The sequence below is a fragment of the Scardinius erythrophthalmus genome, assembly GCF_964197995.2.
Source record: "Scardinius erythrophthalmus genome assembly, chromosome: 12".
Taxonomy (NCBI): domain Eukaryota; kingdom Metazoa; phylum Chordata; class Actinopteri; order Cypriniformes; family Leuciscidae; genus Scardinius; species Scardinius erythrophthalmus.
The window spans coordinates 42,922,279-42,938,778 of NC_138232.1; the positions used below are offsets into that span (position 1 = coordinate 42,922,279).

The window sequence follows — 16,500 nt, forward strand, 5'->3', positions numbered from 1 at the left end:
TTTAATCAGCATAAATTAGACAATTTAACAAATACTACCATGTTATTCTTGCATTACATTAATGAAAGTGAGGTTTTTTTTTTCAGAACAATCAGAATTGGAGAAAACAGGCCATTTTCTTAATGTAAAATATAATTAAATTTTGAGCTGAAATGTGTTTTCATGAGATTCAGCCATTGATGAGATTCTGAGCTAAACTGCTGATCTATCTGAGAAACACACGTCACATAACTGCAGAGAGAGAGAGAGAGAGAGAGAGAGAGAGAGAGAGAGAGAGAGAGAGAGAGAGAGAGAGAGAGAGAGAGAGAGAGAGAGAGAGAGAGAGAGAGAGAGAGAGAGAAAACGCTGTTCTGTCAAGTGTGCATTCCTCCTCCAGCATCTCTTCCCTACATGGCAGCGGGATGAGAACGGAGAAAGAGGGAGAGAGGGAGATGAACGAGGAGAGACACGCAGTGAAAGACACATCCTGGTATTTATAGCTCTGAGATCTTCCCGTGAACCACAACGAACATTTATGAGCTACATTTCAGAATTCAGCAGCTTTAAAACACTCCTTCTGTGTCTGCAATTATCCATAATTATTACTGTTCCAGTTATTTATGAATGAGCCTGAAGCGCCGAATGTACAGAATTCATTCAGAATCCGTTTTGTAGATCATTTCAATTTCATGACGCAATCACACGCATGTTGTGTAACAGTGTATTGGATCAGTGCACAAGCTCTTAAAGTGACAGTAGCCTAATAAACCTGCTGTCATCATGTTAATCAAAGTACTAAAGACAGAGAGAGTCACTCACTGCTCTTGACTGAATAACTCTATTTGTAATCATTAATCTGTACTTAATATTTTACATTTGATTACTTTCATTTCTGTAGTGTTTCTTACCTCAATGATACTGTTAGACCCACCACAAAAACTCAGTCATGTTTAATTTTGTCTGTATATTTTTTGTGCTATTGTTTGCAACTTGTTAAATTGTTCTTATTTTATTACAGACTATTTACTTGCTTTTTTTTTTCTAAATGTAGTTCAACGATTCACATAAAGCCTCCCTGTGCAGTGTGTAAGCTATTACAACAAAATTAACCAAATTATTAAAAAAAATCATGATACATTATTTGTATGGCGATATATATGTATATATGGCGGTTTTCCCAGTGGATTCAAAAATGGCATCGAATATCAAAATTTTTCAAGGTATCATATCAAGGTTGGAAATTCCAGTATTGTGACAATTCTACTGCATAGATGTTGTTCAGTTCTGATTAACAAACAGTTGACTAGAATTAAGCCGAGCGTTCATGCTCATGACACGATGATGCCTCACACACACACACACACACACTAAAAAAATGATGCACAAACAGATATTCTCTGCAGAAGATGCATGTTATTGTACAAGAGGCCTTTATTAATCCATATAATTGATCTGTGTGTCAGACACAGAAGACACTCTCTCTCTGTCGTCATAAACGCTGCGAGCGCGTGTCCATCCGAGCGAGGGCTTCGAAGCACTGGCAGCTTTCGTTACGGGTCAGCTGGCATCTGTGTAACGGGCGCTGTTATATATGGCATCTGTGCCACGGGTCTCTCGTCCACCGTAACGATCACAGGCGCTCGGATCATTCACTGCCACCATCACTGCTGACTGTACACCGCATCTGTGACCCCGGACCGCAAAACCAGTCGCATGGGACAATCTGATTTTATTTGAATAAATAAGCTTTCCATTGATGTATGGTTTGTTAGGATAGGGCAATATTTGGCTGAGATACAACTATTAGAAAATCTGAGAGTGCAAAAAACAAAAAAACAAAATATTGAGAAAATCTCCTTTAAAGTCGTCCATTTATGTTCACGATTGTGCAGCATTCACTCACAAAAATACATTTTTGATATATTTAAGGTAAGAAATGTACAAAATATCTTCATGGATCATGATCTTTACTTAATATCCTAATGATTTTTGGCATTAAAGAAAAATCGATAATTTTGACCCATACAATGTTTTGTTGGCTATTGCCACAAATATACCCGTGCGACTTATGACTGGTGACGTGATCCAGGGTCACATAACTGAACATTCAGACGCTTCACAGAGTCGTTCCATGCAGATCCATGTGTGTTAGTAGCACTTTAGAAACAACACAATCCTATTAAAACCTATAAAAACATTACAAATATTAATAAATACTAGGGATGTAACAATACCCTCATGTCACGATTCGATGTATATCACAATACAATATTATTGTGATACTCCAAGACATATGATAAAAGGTTAACAAATAAATGTACTGTTGATTAAAATGCTAAATTTGGTATTATTGAGTGTGTAAATGAATAGACTTGGACTCGGTGCTGAAACCCAAAGCACAGGACAATAGAGACGCCAGAATAACAATATTCATGATTCTGAAGCTGAAAATACAGAATTATTTTAGACGAATATGCTTGCACTCTGATTAGATATATTTAAAATAATGTAGGACACTTTTTACTGGTAACATCAGACATTTGCCATTATCAGGACCCATAAATATTCCTCCATTGCATTATTATACATTATATTCAACATTATATAGTAGTTTGATGTAGTACTGACACTAAAACTGTGCACTTGAATTCTTTCACACACAGTAATTTTTATTTTGGGTGAACTATACACAATACAGTCACTATCCACGATAAATATTATTGCATTTTTGTATTGCGTTATATTGTGACATGATGTATTGTTACACCCCTAATAATACTAATACTGAAAGGAGTAAGCAGCAGCTGCCCAGAGGCGGTACCAAGATGGCCGATGAGCAAACAGACTTAAAAACACTTTAAATGTAGACATCGAGTGTTAACCCCCTGAGGTCGGCTATCGCGCTCGTTTTTTTCCGTATGAGTGCAAAAAAATAATAAAATAAAAATATTAATTTTTATCTTATATGCTTGTGTTATACATCAATCTATCCTGTTAAGTGTGTATTATTTTTTTGTACACTCACAATAAAAACAAAGTGTTGTGCTTTTCGCCAAATAAAGAAAAATAAACACGAAGCGAGTTCTGCCTTCTCTCTGTCCGTGTCGTCCATTCTGAAACGCGTCCGAAAATGAATCATAACTCAGCGAATACTTCTCACACAGGCACGTGAGATATGTCTTTATGAAGCTTGAAATCTCCTCTTTTAAATGAAGTAATGTATATAAAAAACAAATGTTTTCAACTCATGTAATCCGTTTGAAAGCAAGGAGAGGTACCGTTTTTCCTTTCTGCCTCATTATCTCTATAATCAGCTGCGGCCGCCCCGCCCCCGGCGCGATTCACATGTAAATCGTTAGATGATCTAGTATGCAGCGCACCCGCCCCCTGATCAATGCCATAAAAAGTTTCTTCATCAGACTTACTGATAGTTCATCGCGTTTTGAGTATGACACGCTTCTCCGGTAATAAAGACTCCCTTAAGATGATTCTGGACGGCGAGGAAGAATGCACCTTTTCCTCAGAGGAAGATTGTAACTCAGACGACGAACGGCAGCATTTTGAAGAGCGAAGTAAGTTTTACTTAAAAGTCTTTTGTCTTTTATTTTTCGTGTTCGCATTTATGAGGAAAAAACAATATTACGTGACAGTTCTCCATTATGGACGCGAGCGCTCTAAAAAAATCACTAAAAGACTTTCAAACTTTCACAGAGACCTCAAAACAGAAAGTACAAATCCTTTCTTTAAAACGAATTTCGTTTTGTATCAATTGTATCTTACTTTTAATATTTTTTTCATTAACAAATTTCCTGGATTTAAACTGCAAATTAACATTTATATTTCTTATAATAAAAATGAAAGACCTATGTTACAGACATATGAAAGACAACATTTCGTTGATTAGTTTTGGATAAATTATACATTTTTAATGTAAAATATCTGCCACCTCAAATAAGCTTTTGTTTGCCAATATTTGCTTATGTTAAATATAATATGTTTTGTCAAAAATAAAGTTATCAAATAATCAATCAAATCCTTAACTTTGAAATATGTATGATAAAATGTATACTTTAGTTTTTACAAAGAAAGATTACACTTGAATTGTTGTTGTAATTGTAACCTTTTTAATAAAAAAATATATTTACAAGGTAGATGTAAACAAACTATTAAAAGGTAAATATAAGCCTTTTCTTTAAATAACTTTTATTGTGTTTTATTATTGACAAATTTGGGGAGAGGATAAATATTCCAAAACTGAAAATACAGTATGAGAATTAACTGCACAATTACTAGACATGTTTTCCTTGGATATTATAGGCCAAATTGCAAGCACAATATGAGGAAAAATAAAAAAGAATTGAGATGCTTCCAACTGTTGCTCTTGCATTCTTGTGGCTCAGTGACTCACCTGAATGAATAGCTAATTAAGTATGCGGGCCCCATTGTCTCCTCAGGTGTGAACCACTATATATACATGACCATTGACGCCCACTCCGCATATGGCCTTTCCAAACAGAAAGTGCTTTGCAAAATTCAAATCAATGTATTGTGTTATGTGAATGATAAGACAGGGTGATTTTCACTTCATTTTGAAGAAAAAACACTAGGCGATGACATCTTTTAGACAAAAGTCTTATTTAGAATGTGTTTTATGGCCTTATTTCAGAAACTTTAGTTTTTTGTTTTTTCAATAACCACGCATAAACATTATTCTCTCAAAAATGCAGACATGTACATTCTTGTTGCTCACATTTCATGGTAGCCCTGTTTGTGCTAAATAGTTTGTAATTTTTTTTTGCCATTAATATGTTTATAAGCAACTGAAAAAAGCAAAAATGTCAGGGCATGTCAGAACATCTCAAGGACCCCAAAAACACCTTAGACCCCAGAGGGTTAAACCGTGATGAAACCATAAAGAAGCGCTCTGTTCAAACCAGCCTTAAACAGATGGCCCCGCCCACAGCGCTCTCTGATTGGTCGACTGAAACCTGATCCCTCTTTAAGAGGCGTGTCTGTTCGTTCTTCCCCGACCAATCAGAGTCCAGCAGGGTCCAAAGGTTTGTGGGTCCAAAACAACCCAGATAAAAGCCTGCAAACGCTCATGTTTGAGAGAAACACACACACGTGCGAGTGTGAATGTTTGTCTCTCACACACTCCAACCTTGAGCACATGTGCCACCAACGGGAAACTAGCTGATCTAGTTTGGATAGAGGACTGCTCCTTTACACAACATACACACACACACACAGAGATAAATCAACAGACTGAGCTTCACCGACAGACAAGCAAACCCGAGTTTATGGTTTGTGTCGAACACAAGCTCTCGGCCGGAGCGTCACCTCTGAACTCTCACACGATAAGCCAACACAAGAATAGCAAACACGTTTCATGACACACATCTCGCTCTTCTTGCCAGAGTTATGTTGTGTTGCGTTGTGTTGATGTCAATGCTGTCACATCTGGCTCTCAATAAACTAATATTGGGTTAACGTAAGCTGTAACACACACACACACGCGTCTATGATGCGTATAAATGCAAATACAGAAATGTGTCATGCCGTGTTGATTTTAAAGCAGGAATGTGAATGTGTCAATCATGTTTTCCAGGTCGATGATGTTCTGGTGATGCGTTACTGTAATGCAGTTTCTTCATGTGGAGATTGACAGAAGAACACTGCTTTATGGACAGTTGAGTCGTTTTAAGACATTCAAAAATATAAAAGTTGAAATGATTTATATTGTTCTGTTGACGCATCACACTAGCTATATTTACATCCATATATTTTTATGCAAATCTTGGGATATTGCATTACAAAATGCTTGATGGAAAGAATGCGCATTAATGCTAAAAATGTGTATACTTTTTTAAAAAAAAATTCACCAAACCAACACACGTGTGTATTTATATATACAAAATAATTATACACAGTACACACACACATAGCCTATATTATGTAAACACAAACTTATATTTTGGATGTGATTAATCGATGCCCAGCTCTAGAAAATACAACAGTAGGGTTGGGAATCATCAGAAATTTTTCGGTTCTGTTTCCTATTCAATAAAAATTATTAAAACAACTAATAAAAAAAAAATAGTAGTAAGGTGAAAATGCATCCTTTTTGTGTTTATTTCTTATACTTGTCAAATGAGTTTAACAGATTGGTAATGTCAACAAATTCAACATATTATTTAGCAATTTTTGCAAAAATAATACATTTTTCTGATGGAAAATAAAAATGTCTGCATTCTCCTGGAGAATCTGGGACCTCTGCTATCTTACAGTCTCTCCAGCAGTGGAGGACACCCTCTCCGAAGGGTAGGACATGCTTGAACACACATGTAAGATCCAGACAGGGGAAACAGAATATTCTTTAAATCGGTTTGAATGATTGATTCATAAAGACTTGACTTCATCACTGGATGGATCAGTATTAGCAGGTAATGAACAGAACTGCACGCGTCTTGCGGAGGAACACTGTAGCCGGAGCTACTTCTCTCTGTTTATGTCTATGGCGAATCACGCGGGCACTGTGCTGACGTCACTCCGCGGCCGCCCCGACCCGACCGGTGTAAAGTAGGCCGAGTCTAGACGCTTATTACAGGCTCACCGTAGTGATTCAGGATTAGACAAAAACACGGTTTGAAAAAAGGCATTCGTGATGTACTCGCTCATTTACATTTTGTAAAGTCTGAACACAGAAAAGCTGTGGACTGCAGCTTTAACAGTCGTCTTTATGAATGTTTTGAAGCATCAGATGTAATCGATACACTCGTTATTTGAAGCGACTTTCAAAAGGTGATTTACTCTGTTTTGGTCGCTACCGTAGACATCAGTGTTTATACTCGAACTGTAAACTTTTATCTCTGTACTTCTGTGATCATTTGAATATTTGTAACACAGAAATATTGATACTGTGTGGTTGAAAAGACTGAGAAAGTAAAGCTGTGCCATATTGACTGCTGTTCTCTCTGGGTCAGCGACAGCGCAAACGCATTAGAACGTTCCGGTGTGAAGTTTTGTCATTCAGGAATAAGATCACGTGGGTGTTTGAATCGAGATCGAGATCTTTAAAGAGTAATCGTGCAGCTCTACTGTCTTTATTTTCACTCACTCACTCACTCACTCACTCACTCACTCACTCACTCACTCACTCACTCACTCACTCACTCACTCACTCACGTTTACAAAAAATCTGTTTATTTTGGGCTTGAAGTACAAGAAAGAATGGAAAGCACAGTGCACTCTGGGTAACTTCCCATTAGGGCAGACAAATGCTGAGTCCCAATTCGCATACTACCCGTCCTAAATAGTATGCGAAACTAGAATTAGTACGTCCCAAATCGTAGCATGTTGAAATAAGTATTCCAAAGATACCCGGATGGTCTACTATTTCCGGTTAGAATTCGAAGTGCAGATCAATGCACACTCTAACGGCTAATATTGCCCACAACCCATTGCGTGCGGGAGGGAGGAGTTTTGCGGTGATGGTGGTGATGTAAACCTGGCAGTCGGATGCAGCAGCGGAGATGCGCCCTCAGTTTTTAAGTGTAAGAATTCAAATGTTTAACCCTAATTAAAGTTATATTTTATTGTCTCGTAATATTAATGGGTTTATGTTGTGCCAAAAAAGTACCGTGTTTATCTTGTAGGGTCCGATGAAGATACCGAGCGCCTCATTGCAGGCTACAAAACAATAAATAAAAAGGCTCTAGTACAGTGTCATGCAAGTGTCTTTTTTATGTATTTCTTTTGATGTTTCTGTCTGACTTATTTGTAGTAATACTGTGGCTGTACATATGTTAACTTTATCAGTCCAACCAAAGAAACATGGTTACTACACTTTTACTATAGTAAAAGCATGGTTCATTTTCATCGGGGTATTTTTAAGTATTATACATAAGTATAAGATTAAGTATAAAATACGTTAAACAATAGTTACATTATAAACTTTAAATATTTTAACTCAAAAAATAAGTAGCGCTAGCTTTCGTTACACACATTTGCACATGAACGTCAGAGCCAGCCGCCTCACAAACGACCTGCGTTTGGTTGATCTACGACGACGCCCTGCTTCACTCCTCAATTTGGTAAACACATTGTAAATGTATTGTGGAAAAAAAGATGGGAATAGTAAATAAACTTATATTGGATATATAAGAATGATGAAATGTTAAATGTTTTGTTAACAGTCGAGGTGTGCGTAACTAGGCAACCACGTTCAAGTTCACGTTGCATGACGTCATCGAAGTATGTCCCAGAACGTGCATACTTTTTTGCTACACACTCAAAAGTATGTACTTTTTCATCACAAAAAAAGTACATACTTTTAAGGTCGTAGTATAAGTAGGCGAATTGGGACTCTGCCCTAGTTGGCAATTCTAAACCATTCATTACCATTTTAATATTCACGAGGTGTATGTTAAAGGATAAGCTCCCAGCACTTCGCCCACACATCGCACCAGAACCGTTTTTCGCACGGTTCCAGTATTTTTCAAAAACACCAACGGTTCTGGATAAGAACTGATTTTCTGTTCCCAACCCTATTCAATAAATTACACAAAATTTACACATGCTAAAAATTCTAAAAGATGTTGCTAAACAAAATCTACTTGCATTTAAAGCAGAGCAATCCAATAAGATAAGTTTAATAGATAGAGGGGTGTTAGTGTGCGCTTTAACAAGCGTCTATCCTCGTTCAGAGTGTGTGTGTGTGTGTGTGTGTGTGTGTGTGTGTGTGTGTGTGTGTTGTCCAGAACTATATTCTAAAGTCAACAAAAAGAGTTTTAGGGGAAATACAGACCTATATTTCTGTGCAAAGCAAAGGCAGCTGTTGTGATTTCTAAAGCGAGCGTGAGATCATGAGCGGACAGGTAAGAGTCTCTCCCAGCCTTCAGGGCAAACACTGGGTGGAGTTCAACACACTTTAACACACTTTAACACACTTTAACACACTTTAACCAGCCTCAGTCTGTCCTGAGCTTTACATGTACAGTATGAACCATGCCATCGGATCCTCACCTGAACACACACACACACACACACACACACACACACACACACACACACACACACACACACACACACACACTTCTCTTCTCTCAAGCTTCTCCCTGAGCGCCACGTTTAAAAATCAATTTCCATTCTCTACACCCCCTCCATCTCATTCCTGCTTTTAAAGGAAAGCACCGAGATAACAGCTGCTCGAGCCCTCGGGAAACAGCAGGAGAGGGGGAGGGAGAGGTATAACACACACACGAGAGAGAGAGAGAGAGAGAGAGAGAGAGAGAGAGAGAGAAAGAAATTCCAAGGTATAACACACAGCTTTTAACTAATAAAAGACTGAATTGTATCGCTGCACATTAATACTGAAGCTGCGCGTGTGTGTGTGTGTGTGTGTGTGTGTGAGAGAGAGAGAGAGACACACTGACGGATGAAGGAACAACTGTTCACAACACCTGATCCCTTCAGTCAAGAGAGACAGCTGGAGAAACACACGAGACTTTCCTCACCTCCATTAGACCTGCTTTACGCCACACACACACACACACACACACACACACAGTAAATGCAGCAACATGAATGATTGAAAACTCACCGGCCGCACAGGAGTGTAAAAGACTCCCATCATCCTATTGAACACGAGAGAACAGCGACTCCTGCTCTCGATCTCTCGATCTCTTCAGTGTCTGACACATTCAAAATCTCCCTCTCTCTCTCTCTGGCTTTCTGTGTGTGTGTGTGTGTGTGTGTGTGTGTGTGTGTGTGTGTGTGTGTGTGTGTGTGTGTGTGTGTGTTTCTCCTCCCCCTCTAGTCACTCTTACTCACTCACACTCTCTCTCTCTCTCTCTCTCTCTCTCTCTCTCTCTCTCTCTCTCTCTCTCTCTCCTCCCATATCTCCCATGACAATTGGTAAGATGTATTGCCAAAGCATTTCTAATTTTTACAGTAAATCATCATACATGTACATATACATAAAACATTCATGAAACAAAAAAATATCAGAATTTCTATTAGTCGATTGTAAATTTCTCTCTCTCTCTCTCTCTCTCTAAACAAACCAATCTTGGTTTTTCAAAGACAATATCTGGCTTCTATTCACTGCCTGATTAGAAATCCAAAAAACAATGTTTATGAACGGTGGAACTCAGACGCGTCACGATTAGGCCTGTCACGATAACAAATTTTGCTGGACGATAAATTGTCCAAGAAATTATCGCGATAAACGATAATATTGTCGTTCTGAGACCATTTTCATTTAATATAATTATAATGGCATAATAATGCAGGTACACCTTTTCAACGATCTATAAACTTTTATTTCTAAAGAATATTAAACATTGAAAACGGAAAACATTTTAAATATCCCAAAAAATGAACAAAACAACCAAAAACAATGAAAGCAATGGACTCTTAGTGTCTGTTAACAAAATAAATGTCTGTTAATATATAAAATGAAACAAAATTGCACTTCAAAAAATATTAAACATTAGGCTTTAGACATTATTAAATGGTGATACATTCCATAACAGGCAAAACTGACAGTTAGGACCTTTGTAAACAAATAAAAAAAAGCCTCAACAAGCCATATCGCACAATTTTGCACTGTTACTTTGTCCTCCTGTTACTTTGTCAAGTGATTGTGTACTGTCGGGAAGGCATGCTACGCACTGAAAATACTTGGTTAGGATTAGGGGTGAGGAGTGCGTGCGTATTACACGCCATAAAGAGCGTATCATATGCACGCAAAAACTATTTTTGGCGTATAAATGGCACGAGAAATAACATTCGTGGTATAGATATGCATTTTCATGTGATCGGGCTCGCTGTCGCAACTCACAACTAGCGTCTTCTCTCTCTCCCGGCAGTAGCCGCAAACAGTCCCGCCTTTCCCACACAAAGACCATGTGACTGACAAGCGCCGCGCCGCCGCCTCCCCACACAAAGACCATGCAACTGACAACAAGAGGGTTCACTCCTCCTATACGCTAAAGAACCGAGAGTGGTCATCCAGTCTCTTTGGTAGAGAGAGAGAGAGACGAGGAAAACAAACAAGCATGCAAATGGAATTATCGCGGCCGGAAAAATTATCGAGCTCATTTTTTTTATCGTGCGATTAATCGACTTATCGACTATCGCGACAGGCCTAGTCACGATTAGGGGTGGGAATCACAGGATCCCTCACGATACGATACATGGCTGACGATACCGATAATTTCATGATACAGCAATTCTGCAATAATCGATATATTGCTAGACAATCCTATAATGATACATCATAATATCTGACGCTGGGAGCAGGGAAATCTATTCAGCGCATTCATTAAAATATCGATATTTGGCGCCAGCGTATCGATTCTCGTATTGCAAGAACAACGATATATCAATATTTTGTCCCACCCCTAGTCACGATCATGAATTTCGTGTTTTATACAAATAATCGTGATTAATGATTTCAAGAGAGAAGATCACGTGGGTGTTTGAATCGAGATCGCGATCTTTTAACGTTAAATAGTAGGCCTAACATATTTTACACTTGCAATCGTATTTAATATAAAAAATTATAATAAATTAGCCTCATATAATTTCTTTCATACTATAAAAATGTATATATTTTTTATAATATAAGATAATGCAGCCTGATTAGACCCACAAGCCTACATTCCGTATGAAGAATGACCTTTGACCATCTTCATGCACTTTAAGTGTCGTTTTTGATAATCTTTTGCTGGAAAAGTAGATTCAATATCATGCATTTGATGGCATTTCTTTAAGAGCTTAAACTTTCCTTATTTGAATGGCAAAATTGAAATTTAAACTGCACAAGTATTACGCTTATCTCAGATTACATCAAACAAAACAGGCGATTAATCAATAATTCATGTTCAACTGCCCAAAAGTTTGTTTTTAGGCATCACAAAAGACTATATTATATTATTGATGACATTGAATTGTCTCGAAACCTCTGAAAAGAAAGCAGATGTGAAGCTCACAGTCGAACGGCTGGTGATAAAAGGATAAAGAGACGGATGGAGGGATTACAGAGAGAAAAGGAAGATAAAGAGTGAGATTAACTACACTAACTGATCACACACACACACACACACACACACGAGCAGCTGCTGCTGTAATCTACAAGGCTAATCTAAAACACTGGATTATAATCAGAGTTTAATGCTTTTCCTCTCGCTTTAAACTGTTGTGAAGCTCCTCGTTGTCCAGAAACAACACATCGCTCATCATGTTTGATTTTAACAGCGTCCAACAATTACAACACGAGTGTGCAACTCTCATCCGGCCAAACTAGCGTATCGTCATCGTTTAAGGGTTTCCTAACCAGGGATCATGATGGGCCTGCAAGGTTTTTGTTAAACTGAATAATACATACACATAATTACACAAAATACACAAGATAAAAATAATTAGGGATGAACCGATGTGAAACTTTGGCCGATACCGATAACTCTTTATATCTGAAGGCCGATAACCGATATATTTTGGCAAAATATAACCAAAATTCTTATATCATTTTTGAGAGCCTAATAAAAATGTCCAAATCACACCATTATAATTATGTTCTCATTATTTTCCTTTTCAAAGTGATTCAAATCATATTTCAAGCAATTCAAAATCATCATGTTGAACAGTTGCGCATCTGAAGAGTCTCAGCTGGAGGAAATAATACATTATTTATCAGCTTTAGCGTATATCAGGCAAATGATCTCATCGGGGTGATAACGCTAACATTAAAAATGAACATATATCGGCCATTACCGGTATATCGCGCATCCCTCAAAAATAATAGTAAGTTTTTATCATTTGTGATAGAGAAAGTGCATCTAGCGAGTCACAGAGAATCAGTGTGTTCTGGGAGTGTGTCGAAGAGGAAGAGCTGACGCTGTGTTTCAGAGCGACTGACTGACGCTTGACCTCCAGTAATGAACAGAGACGGTCATTTCCCTGACACCGGTATGAAGCTTCACTTTCCAGATCAACTGCACAATTGAGACCATTTGAGCACCAGATCTGTGAATAATGAAGGCTTTAATTAAACCTGGGGGCAAAAGCTCCTTAAAATGACATCAATTACTGGACTGAGATAGGAGATCAAGGGCGCTCAGCAGTGGACGAGATTACAGCAGTTCTCCCTGAGAGAAGGAACACACACCGTAATTAACCTCAGAGGACGCCTGCCGTCTAACGCCGACGACTCCCGCGCTCGGGTCAACAGCGCGGCGCACGGGAACGTTAGAACAAATGCTTGAGTCCAATTGTTTGCAAACTCAACACCACAAAATACTGGAAACATGCAAGAGTCATTCAGTGTCAACTCAACCAGAGGCTAAAACATGTTGGTGAAAGAAATACATAAATGAAGAAGAAAGCCAAAATATGTCATGAATGTATATTTACTTGGGGTGTGAACATATATCGTGTCACAATATATTGCAACAATATGTACTGTGTAAAGTTCACCAAAAATAAAAACTACTGTGTGAAAAATTCAAGTTTTCAGAGTTTTAGGTGTCCGTACTACAGCAAACTACTATAATGTTGAATATAATGTATATGGGTCCTGATAATGCCAAATGTCTGATGTTACTAGTAAAAAGTGTCCTACATTATTTTAAATATATCTAGTCAGAGTGCAAGCATATTCATCTAAAATAATTCTGTGTTTTCAGCTTCAGAATCATGAATATTGTTATTCTGGTGTCTCTATTGTCCTGTGCTTTGGGTTTCCAGCATCGAGTCCAAGAATATTCATTTACACACACAATGTCATATCAAATTTAGCATTTTAATCAACCATTTTTTTGTTAACCTTTTATCATATGTCTTGGAGTATCGCAATAATATCGTATCGTGAGTTCAGTATTGTGATATGTATCGAATCGTGACATGAGGGAATCGTTATAGCCTTAATATTTACTGAGTAATCCACTGTCAAAATGACAATGTTCACTTGAGATTCGGTGCCAAATTACAGGGGAGTAAAAATGACTTTAGAAAGAAGGCAGCATTATTATTTTATTTTTACAAATAGAGATCTCCATATCTGTGGGATTGAACCATATTAGGCCTTTAAAATGAAGACATCAAAAGAAAAGTTTGTTAAGAATCAGAATCTAAAAGGATATTAAGATATATTCAATAGTTTAATAGTTACAGGCATACAAAGAAGTGCTTTTTCCCCATTTTGAACAGTCACCGTTGGCATATAATGCAACAAATATTGCTAAAGTCAACAGATTTAACTAACAGACCAACCAATCCCAGTGTAAAAATAAAATAATGATGCTGCCATCTTTCAAAAGTCATTTTTATCCCCCTGTAATTTGGCACCGAATCTCATGTGAAAATTGTCAATTTTGACCCCCTTATTAAAATAGTGGATTATTCAGTAAATATACATTTCATATTTTGGCTTTCATCACTATTTATGTTCGTCTTTCTTCACAAAACAATATGATCAAAATCAAAAATTTGAGCCGGGGAAATTTCCAAAATGTGACTGATTTGACATGTACAGTGTAAAAAATGCTGGGTTGTTTCAACCCAATTTTGGGTCAAATATGGACAAACCCAGCCGTTTAACCCAGCAGGTCCATATTTGACCCAAAACTGGGTTAAAACAACCCAGCATTTTTTTTTAATGGAATGACCTAAATAGTGTTTAATGATTTGAACAATCCAACATTTCTCTCTTCAATCGCCATCTTGGATCTGTTTTCATTGATCTCAGGGCAATGCATTATGGGATTGCCTTCACCATGAAGAATGCACAGGATCCTTAGGAACGGACTTTTCTGTGTGTCTAATTGGGCTGCGCGTTTAATGGGTCTATAGCGCTGTATAATCAGATTAGCGCCGGCTCACACGCGCCTCGCTGCTCCGGCAGAGTTCAAGCCGCTCTATTGTTTACGCATTAAAACAAGAGGATAATCACGACATGAGGGACCAGCGGAGGTGACGCGGCGCTGCAGTTTAACGGTTACTTATTACAGTCCAAAAGATGCGGCGTAGTTAATATTTACTGGAGACGAGACGAGCGGATTGGGACTCTTACACAACACATGATACGAGCGGAAGCGGTTTCACTCTCGCCACAGTGAGCGCAGTCGGAGATGGTCTTGAAGAGACAGTGTGTGTGTTAAGAGTGTAGAGAACGGAGGGTTATCTATAGTCTCTTTTCTTCTGCTCTTGATACACAGCCTCTCTGAGCTGGAACTAATGTCCCTTCCACACTCCCCTGAGGGAACGCTTAGCACTGCGAAAGACGTGATGCTGAGACCACAAATAATCTGCAGTGCTGATGTTTGCACAGAGAATCTCACTGCAAAAAAGCAGATTTTGCATCAAGTTATTGCATTGTTATTGCTAGCTGTGATTTTGTATATGTACATTTCTGAAATACATAACTTAGTATCCTCTGATAACAGAATTACATCTAAATTGTGATGTGGACTTTCTCTAAAGCTGCTTTGAAGCGATGTGTATTGTGAAAAGCGCTATACAAAAAAATGTGAATTGAATCAAGAAATGAGAGCCTATTTATAGGACCAGGGTGATGATCTGATAGTGTCATTTATAGCGGTGTGTAAAACAGGGATGTAATAAATACATCGTTTTATAGAGAGATACAGAAATGTGGTTTCAAAACTATAAGATTCTCGTTCATCTTCCAAACACAAATGAAGAGATTTCAGTCCCTCCATTTAAAGGCCATTCCTCTATTGCTTAATAGATACAAGAATATAAGCATCGTAAAAATAATGAATCGAGCCGCCGAATCCAAGTCTTCTGAAGAGACACGACGGCTTTATTGCCTGTGTGAGAGATCCAACGAACGCCTGCATTTAAAAAATTTATGTTTATGGAGTTTCAGTGAGATTACTACATTAAACCACTATATATAATGTTGAATATAATGTATAATAATGTAATGGGGAATATTTGTGGGTTCTGTTAATAATAATAATAATAATAATAATAAAATATAATAAAAAAACTCTTTATTTTGGAATATTGCGATAGTGTCGTATTGTGAGTCGAGTATCGCGATTTGCATCGAACCGTGACGAGAGTATCATCAAACCCCTAGTCATTTATGAGCACATTTTCAGCCCAAATTCTCATTACTGTAATATTTCAGAGCTTTTTTGTGCATTAATCTTAATGGCGACTCTCATTGCTGTAATGCAAAAAAAATTAAAAAATCATTTGGTGTATTAGAGTAGTGAATATCAGTTTTTTAGCAGCGATGCCTTATTTTTTGTTTCCCAAAGAACCTTTCTGGGATCTGTTCTTTAACTAACAATTTTTTTTTAAATAATCAGATTTTATTAATAATCTAAAGAACCTTTTTTCACTATAAAGAACCCTTTGTGCAATGGTTGTTAAAGGTTCTTCGTGCAACCATAAATGCCCATAAAGAACCTTTATTTCTTTGCATCGTACAAACGGGAATGACAAATAATGGAAAATCACTTTACTGTTGTAAAACGAAGCTTAAAT

The 16,500-nt window shown here is 37.6% G+C and overlaps 1 protein-coding gene across 8 annotated transcripts in view; it reads right to left on the reverse strand.

The window, feature by feature from the left end:
• rbfox2 (RNA binding fox-1 homolog 2) overlaps positions 1-16,500 on the reverse strand; it is a 53,366-nt gene that overhangs the window by 31,487 nt on the left and 5,379 nt on the right. For 2 of the 8 annotated variants that reach the window (XM_081381166.1, XM_081381165.1), the window contains exon 1: positions 9,581-9,668. The exons of 5 other annotated variants lie outside the window; for them this stretch is intronic. In XM_081381166.1, coding sequence (XP_081237292.1) covers positions 9,581-9,613 — 33 coding nt within the window. In that variant the 5' untranslated portion in view covers positions 9,614-9,668. Of the gene's footprint in view, positions 1-9,580; positions 9,826-16,500 lie in introns of those variants that run through there. One more of the 8 variants, XM_081381164.1, reaches the window with a different exon arrangement.